Genomic DNA, 16444 nt, shown 5'->3' with positions numbered 1-16444 from the left:
CAATAAAGGATTAGCCATCCCTCATTCCTCCTTGCTTTCATTCCGGTGAAATCTTCCTCCCCAATCAAAGCACCAGTGCCTTTTTCCAGATATCTCAGCAGGCTCCAAAGCAATTCCACAGACTCACTGGGGATAAAGGCTGTCCCAATGGCCAAGTCTCGCCTTTGATTTACAGCTAATGCCTAACAAACAGCCCTGTCTTCGTACAGTGGCAGGTACTTGGCTTCTCACTCTTGTTATCTCAGGCTTGGCTACGCTAGACGATGAGGGAACACATACATTATGGCTGTCTGTACTGCCAGCAGGGCCAGGGAGCCAACAGCAATAAGAAATCAACAGTAATATGCATTTGAGTCTTTGCAAGGAGATGTCCAAGGTCTTTTCCATCACCTGACTGCAAGATCTTCTTTCCTTCCTGACTGCAAGGACTGAGTGAGGGTGAGGGTGAGCATGTATCCTACTCAATAGGATATTCAAAAATCTAGAGATGGAAGCCCTAGGAAAATCTGTCACCAGGATCTTCACGGTACCTGAAGAGATACAAGCTAGAAATCTAGGGTCTAGATCACTTGGTACAGGGGTGAACCATAAATCCCCACCCAGCAGGGCTGCAAATGATGGAAACCATCTCCCTGCATACCACAGGTCTTTAAACTCCAACAGCAGCAGTATGGTACCCAAGGCTTGTGCTTCTGTTTGCCTGTGCATGTCCTCTTGATGTTATCAGCATGGGCTTCACTGCTTGGTAAGCTTCTGGTTAGATGCTGGTTTGCCCTACCCCTAGCATTAGTAACTTGCCTTCCTTAAGCTAGATTGGCTCTGCCTCTGACCTCCTGCTATATCTCTGCTTCTGGCCATGCTGCCTCTGAGTCTCTCTTCTGACTCCTCTGAGACTAGTGGACTTTGGTTCATCTGACCTTCTCCCCACGATCTGTCCTGTGAACTTCAGCAGAACCATCACATTTCAGCCCGTTGGCTCTGTCTAGCTATGAGGTCCTAGTGCGGGATGGAGACAACCCCTCTGACTTTCACCTCGTGCCACATCATTCACATAATTTGATGCCTGTTACTGCCCTCCCCATCACATGCATTCCTGACAGTGGGTCAGGAAAAGGCTGAGGGTTTGCCCAGTGAGCATCAACGGCTGTAGACCTTTGTCATCTGCAATTCAAAGCCACGGGCAAATTTTTTGGACAAAAAGACGGGAACCTTGGGTCACCAACCAAAGATAGCATAGATCACCAACCAACCCACTCTTCCCAACCCACTCTTCAGCAGTTAGCCTGTAGTCTAACAACATACAAAAATATCCAGTACCGTTTCCCCAGGGTGCTCTGTGATATAATGGAAGCTGGATAAAGAGCCAGCATTTGGAAATACATTATAATTGCACACTGCTTTTCACTTGTGCAACCACAGCAATGGTTACCATGCAATTACATGTCACCATATACAAATGACAGTGCAGTTACAGTAACTTTACCAATTACAGGGAAATTGCACCCACTATGCTAAGAGGTTTTCATTCAAACATAATTCAGGAACGCAAGAACAGGGGGAAAGTTACTCAAATTGACTAGAACTGGTACAGGCGTTTGGTTTTTAGGTCTGTAGTTTAAGCATCAGTTCAAGGACTGGTGTCAAGTTTCCAGAGTGCTGCAGAATCTTAATGTAGTACAGACTTTTTATGCCTGCATTTATGTTCCTGCTATACTGTGAGCGTAAGGCTTCCCAATGGTCTATACCATGTACCTCCACATCATAAAATTTGCAATTTCCTGAAGAGGAGGCTGCCTTTCTTACAGAGACAAACAGGTTTCTTTAGTCTTCAGGCCTTTTGCTCAGCAGACCTGGCTGATTATGAGTAAGAAGTAATTGCTGCTACAAATTTATCATCCTCTAAGTCCTGACTTTCTGAATGATTAGTGTGCCATAAGATATGTACAATGTACATTGATTAGTGAACCCCTAAAAATTTTCTAGACCCCAATATTGCAAAATTTAAGCAATACTGGCAGTAAGTTTGCTCTTCTTATTTCTAGCTGCAGACCCTGGAGATGCAGACCACAGCTTTCAGGGTCTGCTGACCCTGTGTCACAGACACAGAGCTAGTGAGCAGCAACTGCAAATGCTTTTCAGCCCATGGCTTGTTCTCAAAATCTTGTTCCCACTTTTGCTATTCACGTTGCCTTACTACTGGCATGGGACTGGTCAGCAGCAGCATTTCTGCTCTGGAAGCAGCACCAGCAGCATCAGAGAGAAACAGTTCATGCCCCCATGAACGAAAGCCCAAGACTGACTATCCAGAAAAGCATGTCATAGATATTAAGTGTGCAATACTGTCCTCAGCAAAACAACATACTTGCTCCTTGGTCACTTGCATAGAAGACACTCCTACTATTACAAGTGAAGATGCAATTAAGGATCCAGCCTGAAACACCAGGAGGTTAATGAATCCACATTATAGGCAGATGGTGTACTGATACCAGCTTCACCATATCCCTCAGCTCCTATGTCAGCTTCACCTCCAAGCGTCTGCCAGGAGAAACAGTTGCACTACATCATGATAAAGAAGACAAGGTGTAGAACAGACTCAGATACCTGGGAATTGTCGGTCTCTTCTCCCAGGTAACAAGTGATAGGACGAGAGGAAATGGCCTCAAGTTGCGCCAGGGGAGGTTTAGACTGGATATTAGGAAATTTTACTTCACTGAAAGGGTTATCAAGCATTGGAACAGGCTGCCCAGGGAAGTGGTTGAGTCTCTGTCCCTGGAGGTATTTAAAAGACGTTTGGATGAGGTGCTTAGGGACATGGTGTAGTGGTGGGCTTGGTAGTGTTAGGTTTACGGTTGTACTCGATAATCTTAAAGGTCTTTTCCAACCTATACGATTCTGTGATTCTGTGAATATTTTCCCGTGGGATATTTACATTCTCTGTGTTTGGATATTGTAACTTAAGTGATATTTCAAGTGCCTTAGTTAGAGCCTAACGGCCTGATATAGGAAGGGAAGAGGGACAGTACCTCTAGCAGCGATGCAGTGTCAGACTGAGATAGTACAAACACTCTTATTTATGGAGGCCTTCACGTTCCACATCCCAAACACTGCCACTGTGTCAGACAAAGCTCCCTTTTGCATAAGTCATTTCCACCTCCTCAAACAAATTCTGACGTTTCATTTCCAAATCTCAGTATTAGCACAGAAAGCCATGTAGCTGGGGTGAAAATCAGATCCCTGAGGTATGTGGTCGCTGAGGTTCATCCCCTCACAGGTGGCAACTGTACCTACAAACAAGAAGGATGGATGGGACCTGAAGAGCAGCAAATGTGACTGTAAAAGGATACAGTCCCGTAAACTTCCCTCTCCTGGCTCAGAGGCTGGAGGATCATAGGGATGAGGCACTGAAGGATAAACAGAGGAATATGATCGCTGTGGCTCTCAGCTCAGTGCTTTCCATGAGCTTTAAAAAATTCACTTAAAATTTTTCACAGCCCAAAAAAAAGATATTATTGAGTGTGGAGACTCTGCCTTTGAAACCGCCATGGTCTATTGGGTAAATAAGCATTTAGGGATTTTTCAAAAGAGAAGTATTGATCAAATAAGCTGCTAGAGCAATTCTGTAAAAACATACTCCAGCAGCAAAGCTGTGTTACGCACCTGAAACACAGTAGCACTGACTTCCCCTGGTGCTGCTGTAGCTGAGATGGGGAGGAAGAGTCCCAGAGAGAGAAAATCTTGGGTGAAAGGGGTTTTCTGTGTAGGCAGAAAGACACCTCTGAGAGAAGGAGAAGTGCTCGCCAGCTGCTGCATTTTATCCTAAAGGATGTCGCATTTCCATGATCAGCCAAAGGTTGTCTACGTAACAAAGTCCTGGAAACAACAACTGCAGTGATGAAAGAGGTGTAAGAAGAGACTGGAGCTCTATCCCCTGTCAACTGTGCCCTGTAATCCTGAGCATCCTTGCCGTAACACGGCTTTCTCTCATTCACGTCCATCTGATAGAGACACCTAACAAAATGACATTGCCTTCCCCAAGTTACAAACTCTCATGTCCATCTTCACCAGATGGACACAACAGCCACGCTGCAGGGCTTTTCTAAGGTCTCCACAACAATATCATTGCTGTCTGTTGCATGCAACGTTGAAGGGTGTAGGAGCCTTCTCTTGCTGACCTGTCCTCCCTTTCACAGACAACGTGCCTGGCCCATTATCTCCCAATATTTGCTGGCAGGAGAATGGTTAAACCAGCATTTCTGGAGCATTTCTGGCAGCTGCCAGGCACCCCTCATTCCTATTCCAGTGACGCACACCAGCACCTTGCCGGATAGAGTCCAGCTGCCTCCCCTACGCTGGCACCACCAGAGATTCTCCACTGAATCACAATTACTATAATTATTATTTTGTTACACAGACAAAATTATCATTTGGGCTGCAAAGTGCCACGCACACCAACAGCGCTATATAAATTAAAAAAACAACACTGCTTTGCATGCAAACAACACCTTCGCCTGGAGATCCCAGAGTCGCTTAAAAGCATTAATTAAGCCTCACCGCGGTCCTGCGAAGGTAAGCTAAGTGTTGTAATGAACAACATGTATGTGCTGTTGGTCTTCAGCGCAGGGAAACTGAGAGAGCTCGGCTGGGTACAAGAGGCCCCGGCTTGCTCACCAAATAACGGAGAGTAGTGCCAAGCTCCAGGCCTGCGCATCTGTATCAGGGAGAACCGAGTCGTGTCTGGTCCTATCATCTCACAGAAAATGAATTTAAAGAAGCTCAGTTATCAGTTTAAACAACAAACTAAAGCACTCGAGCCCTGAAAAGGAAAAATCTCCCACTTGCTGCCTCTATCTGCGCAGATCTCGGTACTTGAGGAATTCAGAGCACTTGTGTCAGCCGAGTATAAATTCACTCAAACCATTAAGCCCAAACTCCTCCTGCATCTGAAAGCAGGACTGTGCAAGCGGAAGGCTGCAGCCGGCCCTCAGAAGCAGGGACACCATTACAATTACAGCCCTGTGTTTCTTGGCGCAGGATCCTGACCAATAGCCCCAACCCATTGGTAAGTGCTGGGTCATTCCCTCATTAGGAGGAGTACATTTTTATTATTCCCTTCTGCACGCTCCCTCACTCTGCATCTCCCACTCTCTCTGTGTGTCTAAATACACGCCTGGCTCATATTGCTTGTTTACAGGATAAATCAGCTGAACAAATCCCATTATATTTTGGAACATTGACAACGACGGGGTAATGACATTGAAACAGGGAAAATACGATGTTGTTCCTACTGATCTAATGTCACCCACATGCTCTATCAGCTATGCCAGCTCCAATACTGCATGGAGGAAGCAGAGGTCTCTCTTTCTGCAGTGCTACCATTTAGTTGCATGCATATCTGGGTGTTTTGCCTTTCCTGCAAGTATTTCTTTAAATATTTCTTTCAAGTATTTCTTTAAATATTTAAAATATTATTAGAATCTGCACCATAAAGCAGAAAACATTGGGGCTGCAATGTTTACTAGCTCCTAAATTGAAGCAACTGGGTGCTGGTGGCACAGGGAAGATGTTAGGTCCTACGCGTCATGTAGTTATCTGCAGGAGAAAGATGCAACAAAGGTCTGCATTTCAGCAAGCCACATTCATCCACTTACTGACATTTATCTGTGCAACAAAGCAGAGCTGAAGAGAAGGATAGTTCGGAGGCGGATGTGTGCAGGACACCTAGGTCCTCAGCTCCATCCTGAACTTGGACATATCTACCCAGCCAGGTCCACGCTGGCTCTGCAAACACTGCATTTTGTCCCAAAGCTGTTGTCACGTTACCCAAAGACTGGGCCAGTGTTAATAAAATGCCTCTCAAGCAAACTTACAGCAAAAACTATATCCCACACTAGAATAGTCATGCAGATGCCAGGCTGGGAGTGTCTGGAGCAAAAATATGGTCAGATGAGATTTGGACATCTCTGTAGGTACAAGAGCCTTTCTTGTCTCCATCTTCACACCGGCCAGTCTTCAGGATGGATACTTCCAACATCTGTATTATCCTGCCTGGTAAAATGGGGAGCCATGTTTCCATGCAATTTGGATAAATAGAGAAACATGCTTATTTCAGGGGAAAAAAAAATAAATCTTATGTTACGTGTGTGCTGGAATATAAAATAAATAGACACGCGCATCAGATCATTCCCAGAGGCTAAACATCTTTGCTGATTCTCCAGCTACTAAGACAGACCCTGCACTGTTTTTTACCCTGATAGCTACACTTGCATCAGGCAAGCAAGAAACGGTCTGTGCAGGATTTGGCCCAGAAAGCAATGCTGCATCCAGCATACCCACGACCCCCTCCTCAACAGAACGGTTATTGTACAAACTCCCGCGCTTAGCGGCCCCCAGTCCGGAGGTGCTTTAAATAGCATTGGGTTCACGAAGGGAGCTGCAGTCACTTTGCTTCTGGCTCTTCCAGGATGGCTGGGTTTTGCTTGCTGCTTTTAAAAAAAAAAACAACTCTTGCACAAGCATTCCCATTGGCCTGCAAGGCGACCTCCTAGCGAGGCAATACGAGGTCAGCTTTGCGAAGTAGCTGATCTCCCGGCGTGGAAGAGAATGCGAGATCATATGGAGCCCTCCAAAAATGCAAGGCTGAGCCACTGGCAACCGCAGGGTTCGACCACAGAAGAAAACAGCCTGGGTCACTGGCAGGGGAAGCAGCAAAGATCAGTTCCCAGAAACAAATCTAATTGTCCATGTGGCAAGGAGTGCAGGCAAATGGCACAAGCAGTGATGGAGAAGCTGGCACCTTGCTCACCTGCAGAAGCAGCTACTGGGGGACCACCAGAACCTGAGAGATGCTGAGCTGCTCAGGCAGAGCCAACATGGTCCAGAGATGGGACTGATGGTGGGGGAGGGAGCTGTGCCTTAAATATCTCAGACACAACAGCGACTCAGCAGCCTTGGGCCCTGCTCTGTCCTCAATGAACATTTTGTGTGAGCGGGGTCAACCAGACGCAAGGAGCCAGGAGAGAACAGCACTGTGCATGGGTTTGGCACCCGGCCACTTAAAGGCATAGGGTTTCCTCTTGCTTTATGCTTGCGAAGTAAATAAATGGTTTTGAGGAGGTTGTTTCCAAAGCATGCTTTTTTTTTTTTCCCCCAGGACAAACAATGAGGATTCTGGAAGGAGAGGTTGCAGGGTGGGGGTGTGATAAGAAGGTAATTAATTACTGCCAGCATTATTTCTGCATGCACACTGATCTGGAAGTATCCTTTCAAGGACAGGTGTTTAATACTGAGGAACATACTTAATACCTCAAATGCAATCATCCTCTCTGTGCAATTAGGCCCTGGTTTACATCCCTTAAGTGCAAGCTTCAGTTGATGTAGGTGCTTAAGAGTTTTTGTTTTTCTCTCCCCCAGGGCCTCCAAAGCCACTTTTTTTCCTGCCTGGAGTGCAGAGCACTTTACAGAGGCAGGGAAGTGTCCTTATCCCTGCTGGCTGAAAGCAGAGAGGTAGCCCATGGGAGGAAGGAACACCACCAAGGAAAAAGTGAAGATGAACCCACGTGGTGCCTGAGAAGCCCCTGCAAATGCGCTCTCACCAGGTTAGCCTATGCATGCCCACCTGAATAAGCAGTGGGCTTTTGAGGACTGGGATGTTGCCAGCAGCTATACCCAGGCTGAACTAATTGCTCATGCAGATGCTGGAGGAGTCCTGTAGTGCTCACCCAGCACTGCTCAGCTATAGGCACGTACGTCAATGGAAAAGCCAGGAGGGTCTCGTTCCTGCAACTCCATTAGACCCCAACCATCATGTCCCTAGCATGAACGCTAGGGATGTTAATCAATGAATTAGTGCTAATTAGTTAATGAGCCTGCTGGTCACCTCACAGAGGAAGAGGTGGGGAGACTTTCCTAATTCCAGTTACAGAGAGGCCAGGACCTTGCTCAGCGTGGTGAAGATTTGAACTCAGCTGAACTCCATTAGTCGGAGGAGCACGGCCCCAGACATCTCTGGTCACTTCCACCACTGACAATAATCATGAGAAATACCAGCCATTTTGCTGGAGAGAGCTCCCTGCTCTGCTTTCGCCTGAGCTGCCTCATGTAGCAAGATAATATGACATTTGTCTCTGATGAAGTGTCTTTCATCCCAGAGCACAGCCAGCTTTGCAGGGGACATGATGGTCAGGCCTGCTGGAGATGGAGAAATGAGGAATGGGAAGGCGCATGAGGGAGATTTACAAATCACAGAGCTCAGCTGCAGAAACCCTAAGCCAGCACCCTACCCCTTGTCCATATTGCCTCCCCAGCTAAGCCCTCCATCCACTCCAGCTCCCAGCATCAGCAAGAGGACATTTGTCACCTCTTGTCAAAGTTGCTGGGCTCAACAAGTCCTTCCAACAACACGCTCTGCACACATGCACACACACTCCCATCCAACACAAATTGATGTGACCAATTATACAAATACAGATCTGGCAGTAATAAGCCTGTTTGCTCCATCTCTGAGTCTCCAGTGAGCATTCCCAAGACACATTACCATATTTCTGAAGCTACTGCCTTTGCACAGACTGCACTGTGTCATTTTTTTGATTCCTGCTCTTGCTTGCATCTTCAGAGGAAGAAGAGGAAAGCACTGTTAAAAGTTGACCAAAAACTGACCTCAACTGACCATGAGCCCTCTGGATCAGAAACATGAGTCTGTATAATTCAGGCTAAAGACATGTACACAAAACTCTTGTGCATGGTCTATCCAGTAGAGATGAACAAAAAGACCTATTGTGCAAGCACGAGTGACATTGACCCCCTGCAGAGATTTACTTAGGATAGCCCTACTAGCAAGCAGTGACACTACCAGGTCTAATGAAACCGATAGCTCGTTCCTGTGACTGTGAGTCATTCCCCTGGGAAAGCAGCAAGCTCACTTACCAGCCAGCCGAGCTGGGAAAAACGTGCAGGGGCTGTGTGTGCAAAATGTCAAAGCATCAGTATCGCATGGACCTCCTTCCACACATTCCTCTTCCCAAGGGCTAAGCAGAAGTTAACACTCCTTTTCACCCCAACTTTTCCCTTTTAAGGGAAAATGACGGGGGAAATGACAGATAGAGATGACAATTCCTGCTTTTTAGTTTGTAAAGAGATTTTTTTCTTTGAAATGCCCCTTCTTTCCAGCAGCTCCAGCCCACGTCCTTCTTTCTAAATGACCCTGTTTTTCTGTCCCCTATGCTAGAGAGGAACACAATAGCAAGGATGATATTTCCTCTTCCTGCAACAGTTGGGAACATCAGGCACAGCACTAAGATTCAGGAGTCCCTGAGCTGCAACTGTGCTGCAAGTTATGTTTTGCTGTGCCTTAGTCAACCCTCCTGTAAAACAGGGGTAATGCTGCTTCCCATCTTGGTGTCTCAGCGGTGCTCTGTCAGACCCGTGTCCTGTTAACACCAGTGGTGACAAATGCGAGCCCTGGGAGGAAGAGGAAAATCATGAAATAGGCTTTTTATAGGAAAATTGTGGTCACCCCACCACCAACAGTGGCCTTGACAGGAGTCAAATTGACTGTCCCATACCATACAAAAAGCCCTTCTACCACGTGAGCTAGAAATGTCCCTTCCTAACCTGGTGGCATGGAGCAGAAGAGAGCCCATGGATCAAGGACCCCTAGGACCAAGCAGCATTCCTCCTGGAGTGAGGTGCTCATGCTGCCAAAGCAAAATGCCTGTGCACCCAACTGGCACCCAGACATGCCTGACAGCCATCCATGGAAGGACTAATCAGCAATATGCCCTCCACAGCCTCCTCCTGCATTCAGCTAAACCCCATTAGTACAGCAGCGCTTGTTTGGTGGGCGTCAAGCATCTAGGATAGGCAGGGGGGATGCAGGGAAAGCAGGAGGGAGAAGGAGAGCAGAGTCCACTTGAGGAACAGATGTCTGGAGAAGATGCAGGACTCTCAGGGATCTAGGCACCGGTATCTGCAAAGTTGTTTTGGGGAGTTACTGACTTAGGTGTGTCTTGAAGCATCAGAAGCACAGGAAGCCTTTATAGCCAAGCTACTCGTCAATGACTCGAGTCCCAAACACCCACTTCGCCTGCCCTCTGTTAGCAAAGTGTTGGAAAAATATTGCCCAGCTCTTTACACAGGGCCTTTTGTTGGCTGGTCAGCTTTGAAAACATTTCTTTTCTCCCCCAAGTGACAGCACTACCATGAAAAACAGGAAGAGATTGAATACAGTAATTTAAACAGTCAAACTCCATTTCCTGCCAAAAGGAAAAGAAAATACCAGCAAAAGGCAGAAGCCAGGCAATAGTTGGGGACAGACACTTTGATTATCTTGGACAGATATTTGCGCTGTGTATCCGGTAAAAGCTGCAGCGATGGAGGTGACACCTTTTCATTTCAGGGACTGGAGTCTGTTAGGCTGCAGAGCGGCAGGCCATGCTGTGAGGCAGATCAGGCTGATGAGGATACCAGCATCTCCCAGGATAGCGGCCCTGGGTTGCAACCAGCTCCTAAGCTGACAGCCGGGATCCTGTGCCAACAACACACCGTGTTTGGGACTTCCTTGCAAGCCGAGACTCCAGCAAGGATCCCCATTCCTCTCGTATCTCCCCAGCAGACCCTGGCACCCTCCTGCTGCTTTGGGGTCAGTCTCCAATACCTTCCTCTTCTTCATCCATGCTTGCATGTCCCACACAGCAGTTCAATTGCCTGCTCCCCAGGGCAGAGGGGAAGGCTCCCCTGCCTCCACTACTGAGCATCCCAGTAGTGCAGTTGTCACCGGGCTTCAAAATGCACCTATTGTTAATCCTGTTCCATATTACTGAAAATACTGAAAATCAACAAATCCCCCGATGATCAAGTCCTGTACCAAAATGGCCCGTCCTTCTCCCAAACTGCCTTTCTGGGAAAAAAAAAACAAAAACAAAAACAAAAAAACTCCAAATCCAGCATTTCCCAACTATATCAACAGTTAATTACAAAGTTTACGAAGCGTATTTAAACCATGGCCTTCTTTATCCAACACGAAGACCATTTTCTGTTTTAAGAAGCCTTTTGTTTCCTCCAGAATGGCCCTTCCTTCTGCCAACACCCAGCCTTGCTCCCTATGCTCCATGCATGGATGCACCACACTGCACCACAGAACTGGTCATGTTTTGGTGGCATGCAGTGCTCTCGCTAGATAGCCAAAGGGGATGAAGGTGCTCTCTGTGGCTATATAAGTAGGAATGGCTTCAGTATCAAGAAAGGAGATTTAGATTAGACATGAGGAAAAGCTTCCTAGCAGCAAAGACAGATCACGTAGGGAGAGAGAGGAATCTCCATTGCTAGAGGTTAAGAACAGGTGAGACAAACATCTGTCAGAAATGTTATAAGTAGGCAGAAGGGCAAATCAGATGACCTTATAAGACTCTTTTTTTTTCCCAGCCTCATTTTTCTCTGATTTTATGAATTTCTAAGCATTTGGGGTCAAGTGTACTATTTAAATATAAGCAATTATACTGTATTTGCAGAGAGGAAAACCAGACAAGTATTACCTGGAACTGTTCATCACCTGAGTGAACATCGCCAATTTGCAAATCAACTGCCCAGACATAAAAATCCATCATTTTTTCCTGATTTATGCTGAAGAAATAGGAGGACAGCTATAACACAGGGACAGGGGAGGAATGAACATTGAGGATCTTCCATTCATCTCTGGTCTTTTATATTTCCCATTCTGGAGATTCTTTTGTCACCCTGCTAACATCCGCAACATGCACACGCGGTTGGCACGAGAGAAGCACAGGCTCATTACACAAGTGTGTCTCAGTCCTTTGCCTTCACATTGGGTTTGCAAACCAGACCAGGGCAAGTCTCCAGGACATCCAACCCTGCAGGACATCTGGAGACCTAATGCCTCCCACTGCAAGGCTGTGAGACCCAGTGTGTCCAGCCCAGCTTGCTGCCAGGTCCTACCTGATCTCAACTTTCCAAGCTCCAGCTGCACCAGCAAAGCTGCCTGACCAGAGAAGCTGCAGAATCTGCACGGTACGGCTCCAGCCAAGTGCACCGTTCCCCCACCTCCCTGTAATTATTTGTGTGCATATTGCAGGTTAGGAAAGCTGTGCTGGGAATGGTCCCCAAGAGACTTCTCTTGCCCTGAAGTGGCCTTGAGCAAGCATTACACCAAGGCAGGAGTAGAAGCATCCTAACAAGTGGATTCCCTTTGAGTCAGTTGTTGCCCTATTACAAAAATATTTGTTACCAAAAGCCAGACCTGACCACACACCAAGATGCAAGGACAGCGTGGTGAGCCCAGCTCCATAATCTATGGTCCTACAGTTAATATCACAAAGAAGGGCTGGAATATGTCTTCTAACAGTGTTTCTCTGCGATGCTCAGTGAGGGTTTCCCACAGCTCATCTTTACCCATCTGCTCAATGCCAGGCACATCATCTGTATCTGTTCACAAGCAGGATTTCAGCTGCCGAAGGCAGGGCAGCAGAGCTGAAGTTCAGGTCCAGCCTTGATCGCAGGCAGGTTAAGCTTCTATTTGCACCAGCAGAGAAATATTTGACATCCACACAAAACCAGGGAAAGTCTCACTGATGGCTTTGTAATTGGTTTTAGAGCTGCTTCAAATACATGTGCTAAGAGGGAGAGCAGCAGTGCTGGTGGATGGCTGGCAAGCAGGACATCAGCAAAGCAGATGAGGCCCTCACAGACATATATCCAGGCTCCAAAATACTTCACCAACCATCAAATATTTTCCAAGCTTAGCGGCTGGACTCTGCAACCCTTACAGCAGCCAAGTCACTAATACCTCTTCCCTCGGGCAGCACAGCTGATCTCAGACAGGGCTTGCCAGCAGCTCTAAGTAGACTCATTTAAGGAGAGGACAGCCCACTTAGTTACACTTTTCAGACTCCTGTTTTTTCTTCAAGGATCTCCAGGCTCTTTCTCCAGCTGGGAAGCATTATAGCATCCCTGATTCACAGTGAAGAAATGCAGTCACAAATATGCTCTAACAGTTTTTCCCACTGTGTCACCCAGTCCCTGGCTCCTTGTCCTCTCCCCAACTTCTGCAGGCCTGTCCCTCCAAAATCAGTCTGATCTATCAATCTTCTTGGTCCGGGACTCAACCCAAGGGACACAAGAAAGCTGTTGGCCTTTTTGCTCCTGTCTAAAGACATGGAAGCCAGGTGACTGACAGGTTTCAAACCTCCTGATTTGAGAGGTCCAGTATTGCAAACATTAGTATGGAGCATGAGCAGAGCAGATTTGCAAATGCATGGAGAGGCTTAATAGCCCAGGAAAGAAACTCCAGTGGGAAGCTCCCAGCTTAAATCTAAAGGCAGCTCTTTGAATGTGCAGAAGCCTTGAAGTTAAACAAAAAAATCAAAGCCAGATTTGGGCACAGCCTTTCTCCCTGTGCAATACTCCATAGGGAGCTTTGCAGGTCTAGGCAGAAGAGATCCCAACTAAAATGAAGGACTTGTCCCACCGCACGTTCAGTGTGGGAGTATGAGAGCAGTGCAAGGTCAAGCAATGATGCTGAGGGCACTGGTGTAACGGGGAATTAGGGCAGAGTAAGGCAGGATCGGACTCCCTGAAACGAAATTTCCATCTGCGTTCCTCTTGGTCTGTCCTTGTCCTGCAAAGGAACAACAGCGGGGATCCCCCAGCAAAGGAGGCTTGAGTACAAAGGAAAGCCGGAGCTATCCCATATCCTGAGCCCTGACTGCCTTGAGATTATGGGGCAGGAAAGTATTCTGGTGTTTCTCCATATTCCCTTTGCTCAGACTTGAACTTGCCTCTCACTTGAAAGAGCTAATTAAGAAAGGAAATCAAAGCCCAGAGAAGCAGCTATTACAGCAGCCTGGGTGCAGTGCCGGCTGTAATGCTGATTTCTGTGCATGGTATCAAAGCCAGCCGTATGCTGGCAGGGCTGGCGCAGATTTCTGCCATGACACTTTAGTGAACCAACAGAAAAAACTAAGACAATTTCTTAAGACCATTTGTAGGTCAGGTAGACCAACCTCTCCCCAGTCCTGCCCTTAAATCTTGCAGCATTTAATCCTTGATCTGCAGCCAGGCCTTAATTCTTCAGTGCAGAAGCAACGCAGAGCTGGCTGGAAACCGGAAGACGAGGGACTTTGATGGTTAATGACCAGTGCTTCTCAGTCCTAGAAGAAACAAAGCCCTGGCTTCACAAAGCTCCCTGAACAAATCCTGCTCCAACTCCAGCCCAGGGAAATAAATTACACCAGCAGACACAGAAACCAGGACAAGCTGTTGACGTTATCTAGGTCCTGTTTTGGTTTAGGTTTGAGACAAGACTACACAAGGAAATGTGATTTCACCCCTAACGAATTGCACAGTGAAGTAACTACAACAGGCAAATTCCTCCTAAAGATTTCAAGGCCTCTTGGCTTAGTTCATCAGCAAACATAGTATGCCTGGGGAGGTCAGAAAGTGATACCCTCCTCAGCTCATCCATGAGCAAACTGAGGCATGAACTGGTTAAATTAGGTGGTGTGGTGAGCTGGAGGCAGAGCCAGGACTGGGATGAGGCAGTCTCAGTTCCTTGGTCCCTGTTCTAATCGTTGAGCCAAGCTCTAAGATCTGTGAGCACATGAGGAGGTTAAGGTTGGGTGCTTAGGGGCTTCACTTACCGCACTGCTACAGGGAATGTCCTTGACTTTGAGCCAGGCCAGATCTAACGTCCCCTCTCCCCTGTAGCAGGACTGCAGTCTGTCCTTGATGCGATCGTTGATCTTTTTCAGAACAAAGATGCAAAGAGCGGACTCATCCAAGGACTTCATCTTCCTTTTCTGCCCCTTGGAGAAGACTGTGAAGAGGATATCATCCTCAGGGCCAACACCCAAAGACCTCGCTAAGATGGCTCCAGCCTTAGACAAGTAGGCTGCCTGGAGCAACCGGTACTCCACCCCATTCTTCTCACAGCCAATGGGCACCTCAACATAGGAGTTAAAGGCTGTGTCCTCCTTACAAAGCCGGACCAGCTTGGAGGTATAAACCTGCTCCTTTGTGGTGGAGCCAGGTGGTGAGATCATCTCAGGCTGCAGAGTCAGGAAATAGACAAAGTTACCACTGCTGAAGCCATAGATGTAGTAGATATCAAAGTCAGGGATGATGGTAAAGGTGTCTGAGGGGATCTTGATCATAGAGGCTACAAACTCATCATGAAAGACATATGCAAACATCCCATCTGCCTCAGAGTTCTTGGTGAGCTTTCTGCTGGAAATAGTGGGGAAATACTCAGGTTTGCCATCCACGGCAGTGGCAATGAACAACTTGTCATCCATGTTGCTGTAAGAAACAATGACTCCAAAAACAGAGCCACTCTCATTCACCCCAGAGAGATAATGCTCCTTCTTGTGGAAGGGCTCTCCCAGCTTGAAGAGGTCATCCAGCCTCAAAAGTTTGCAGATGCCCTGGTAAAGACTCCCACAGGCTATCAATCGATTTTCCTTGTAGTCTATGAGGAGCATTTTGTTTATGTTGTTAGTGGGCGTCAAGGGTTCATTGCAGGTTTGGACTATCCTGGGAGGATAACACTTGGGATTATCTTCATCAGGACCAGTCTGGTGGGTCACCAGGACCTTCAAGTCACTGGAGAGTTTGTAGATCCTGTTGACAGCTCCCAAGTAAATGTGCCCAGTTCTTTCATCAACCACCAAGTGGTTGAAGTTTCCCTCTGCTTGGTCTCCAGTGAAAGTGATGAAGGGCCTCTTTGGATGGAGTGGCTGCTGCCTACCAAGAGGTGACACTGTGGTGGATAGCAGGAGGTAAGAAACCAGGCAAGTCCATTTCCACATGGCTGATGACATGATTAGAAAGGTTTGTATTCCCAAGGGAACGAGGATTAAAAGCTGTAAGAGTCTTCAAAACACCAATTCCCTGGCAGATTTTGTCCTACAAGCAAAAAGAAAAGAAAACAAAAGTACATTACTATGGAGTAATCCTTCCTCCTCCCTCCTTCACAACCATGCCATCATCAGAGCATATTTAATTGCTAATCCTCCCTTTCTCGTCTCCGAGCTCTCTACTTAAAACCAGCACAAAGGGAGCCCTCCTGAAAGAAAAGATGCTGGTAGAAAGAGCAGAAATGACATAGCAGAATAATAAATCAGCACCCTTTTACTCTCCATTACACACACACGTGCCCCATGGTGCAGCACAAAAATTCACCAGAAGCCAGGGCAGTGCAGAAGGCTAATGCTAGAAACATCAAGCAGTATTGCTGTTTGCACTGCCAACTTTGACCCAATTGTGTATTTGCTATCTAAGAAGACAGGACTGGGGAAGGATTATTATCCTGCTCTTCTGGATGAGGGACCGAAGCCTAGAGAAGGTCAGGGACCTGCCTACAGTGACAGGTCCAGATGGATGCTGAGCTCTTTTGCAACCCTTGAAGTTTGCCAGGAAGAAGCCAGCTCTGGTCTGA

At 47.0% G+C, this 16444-nt stretch overlaps 1 protein-coding gene across 6 annotated transcripts in view; it reads right to left on the bottom strand.

The window, feature by feature from the left end:
• PLXNA4 (plexin A4) overlaps positions 1–15827 on the bottom strand; it is a 431262-nt gene extending 415435 nt beyond the window's left edge. For all 6 annotated transcript variants that reach the window (XM_072864978.1, XM_072865153.1, XM_072865238.1 and 3 more), the window contains exon 1: positions 14649–15827. In XM_072864978.1, the coding sequence (XP_072721079.1) occupies positions 14649–15827 (1179 nt within the window). The remainder of the gene's footprint in view (positions 1–14648) is intronic.
• Between the last annotated feature and the right edge of the window lie 617 nt (positions 15828–16444).

Source organism: Ciconia boyciana, chromosome 1, assembly GCF_034638445.1.
Source record: "Ciconia boyciana chromosome 1, ASM3463844v1, whole genome shotgun sequence".
Taxonomy (NCBI): Eukaryota; Metazoa; Chordata; class Aves; order Ciconiiformes; family Ciconiidae; genus Ciconia; species Ciconia boyciana.
This window is presented reverse-complemented; position numbering and strand designations above follow the sequence as displayed.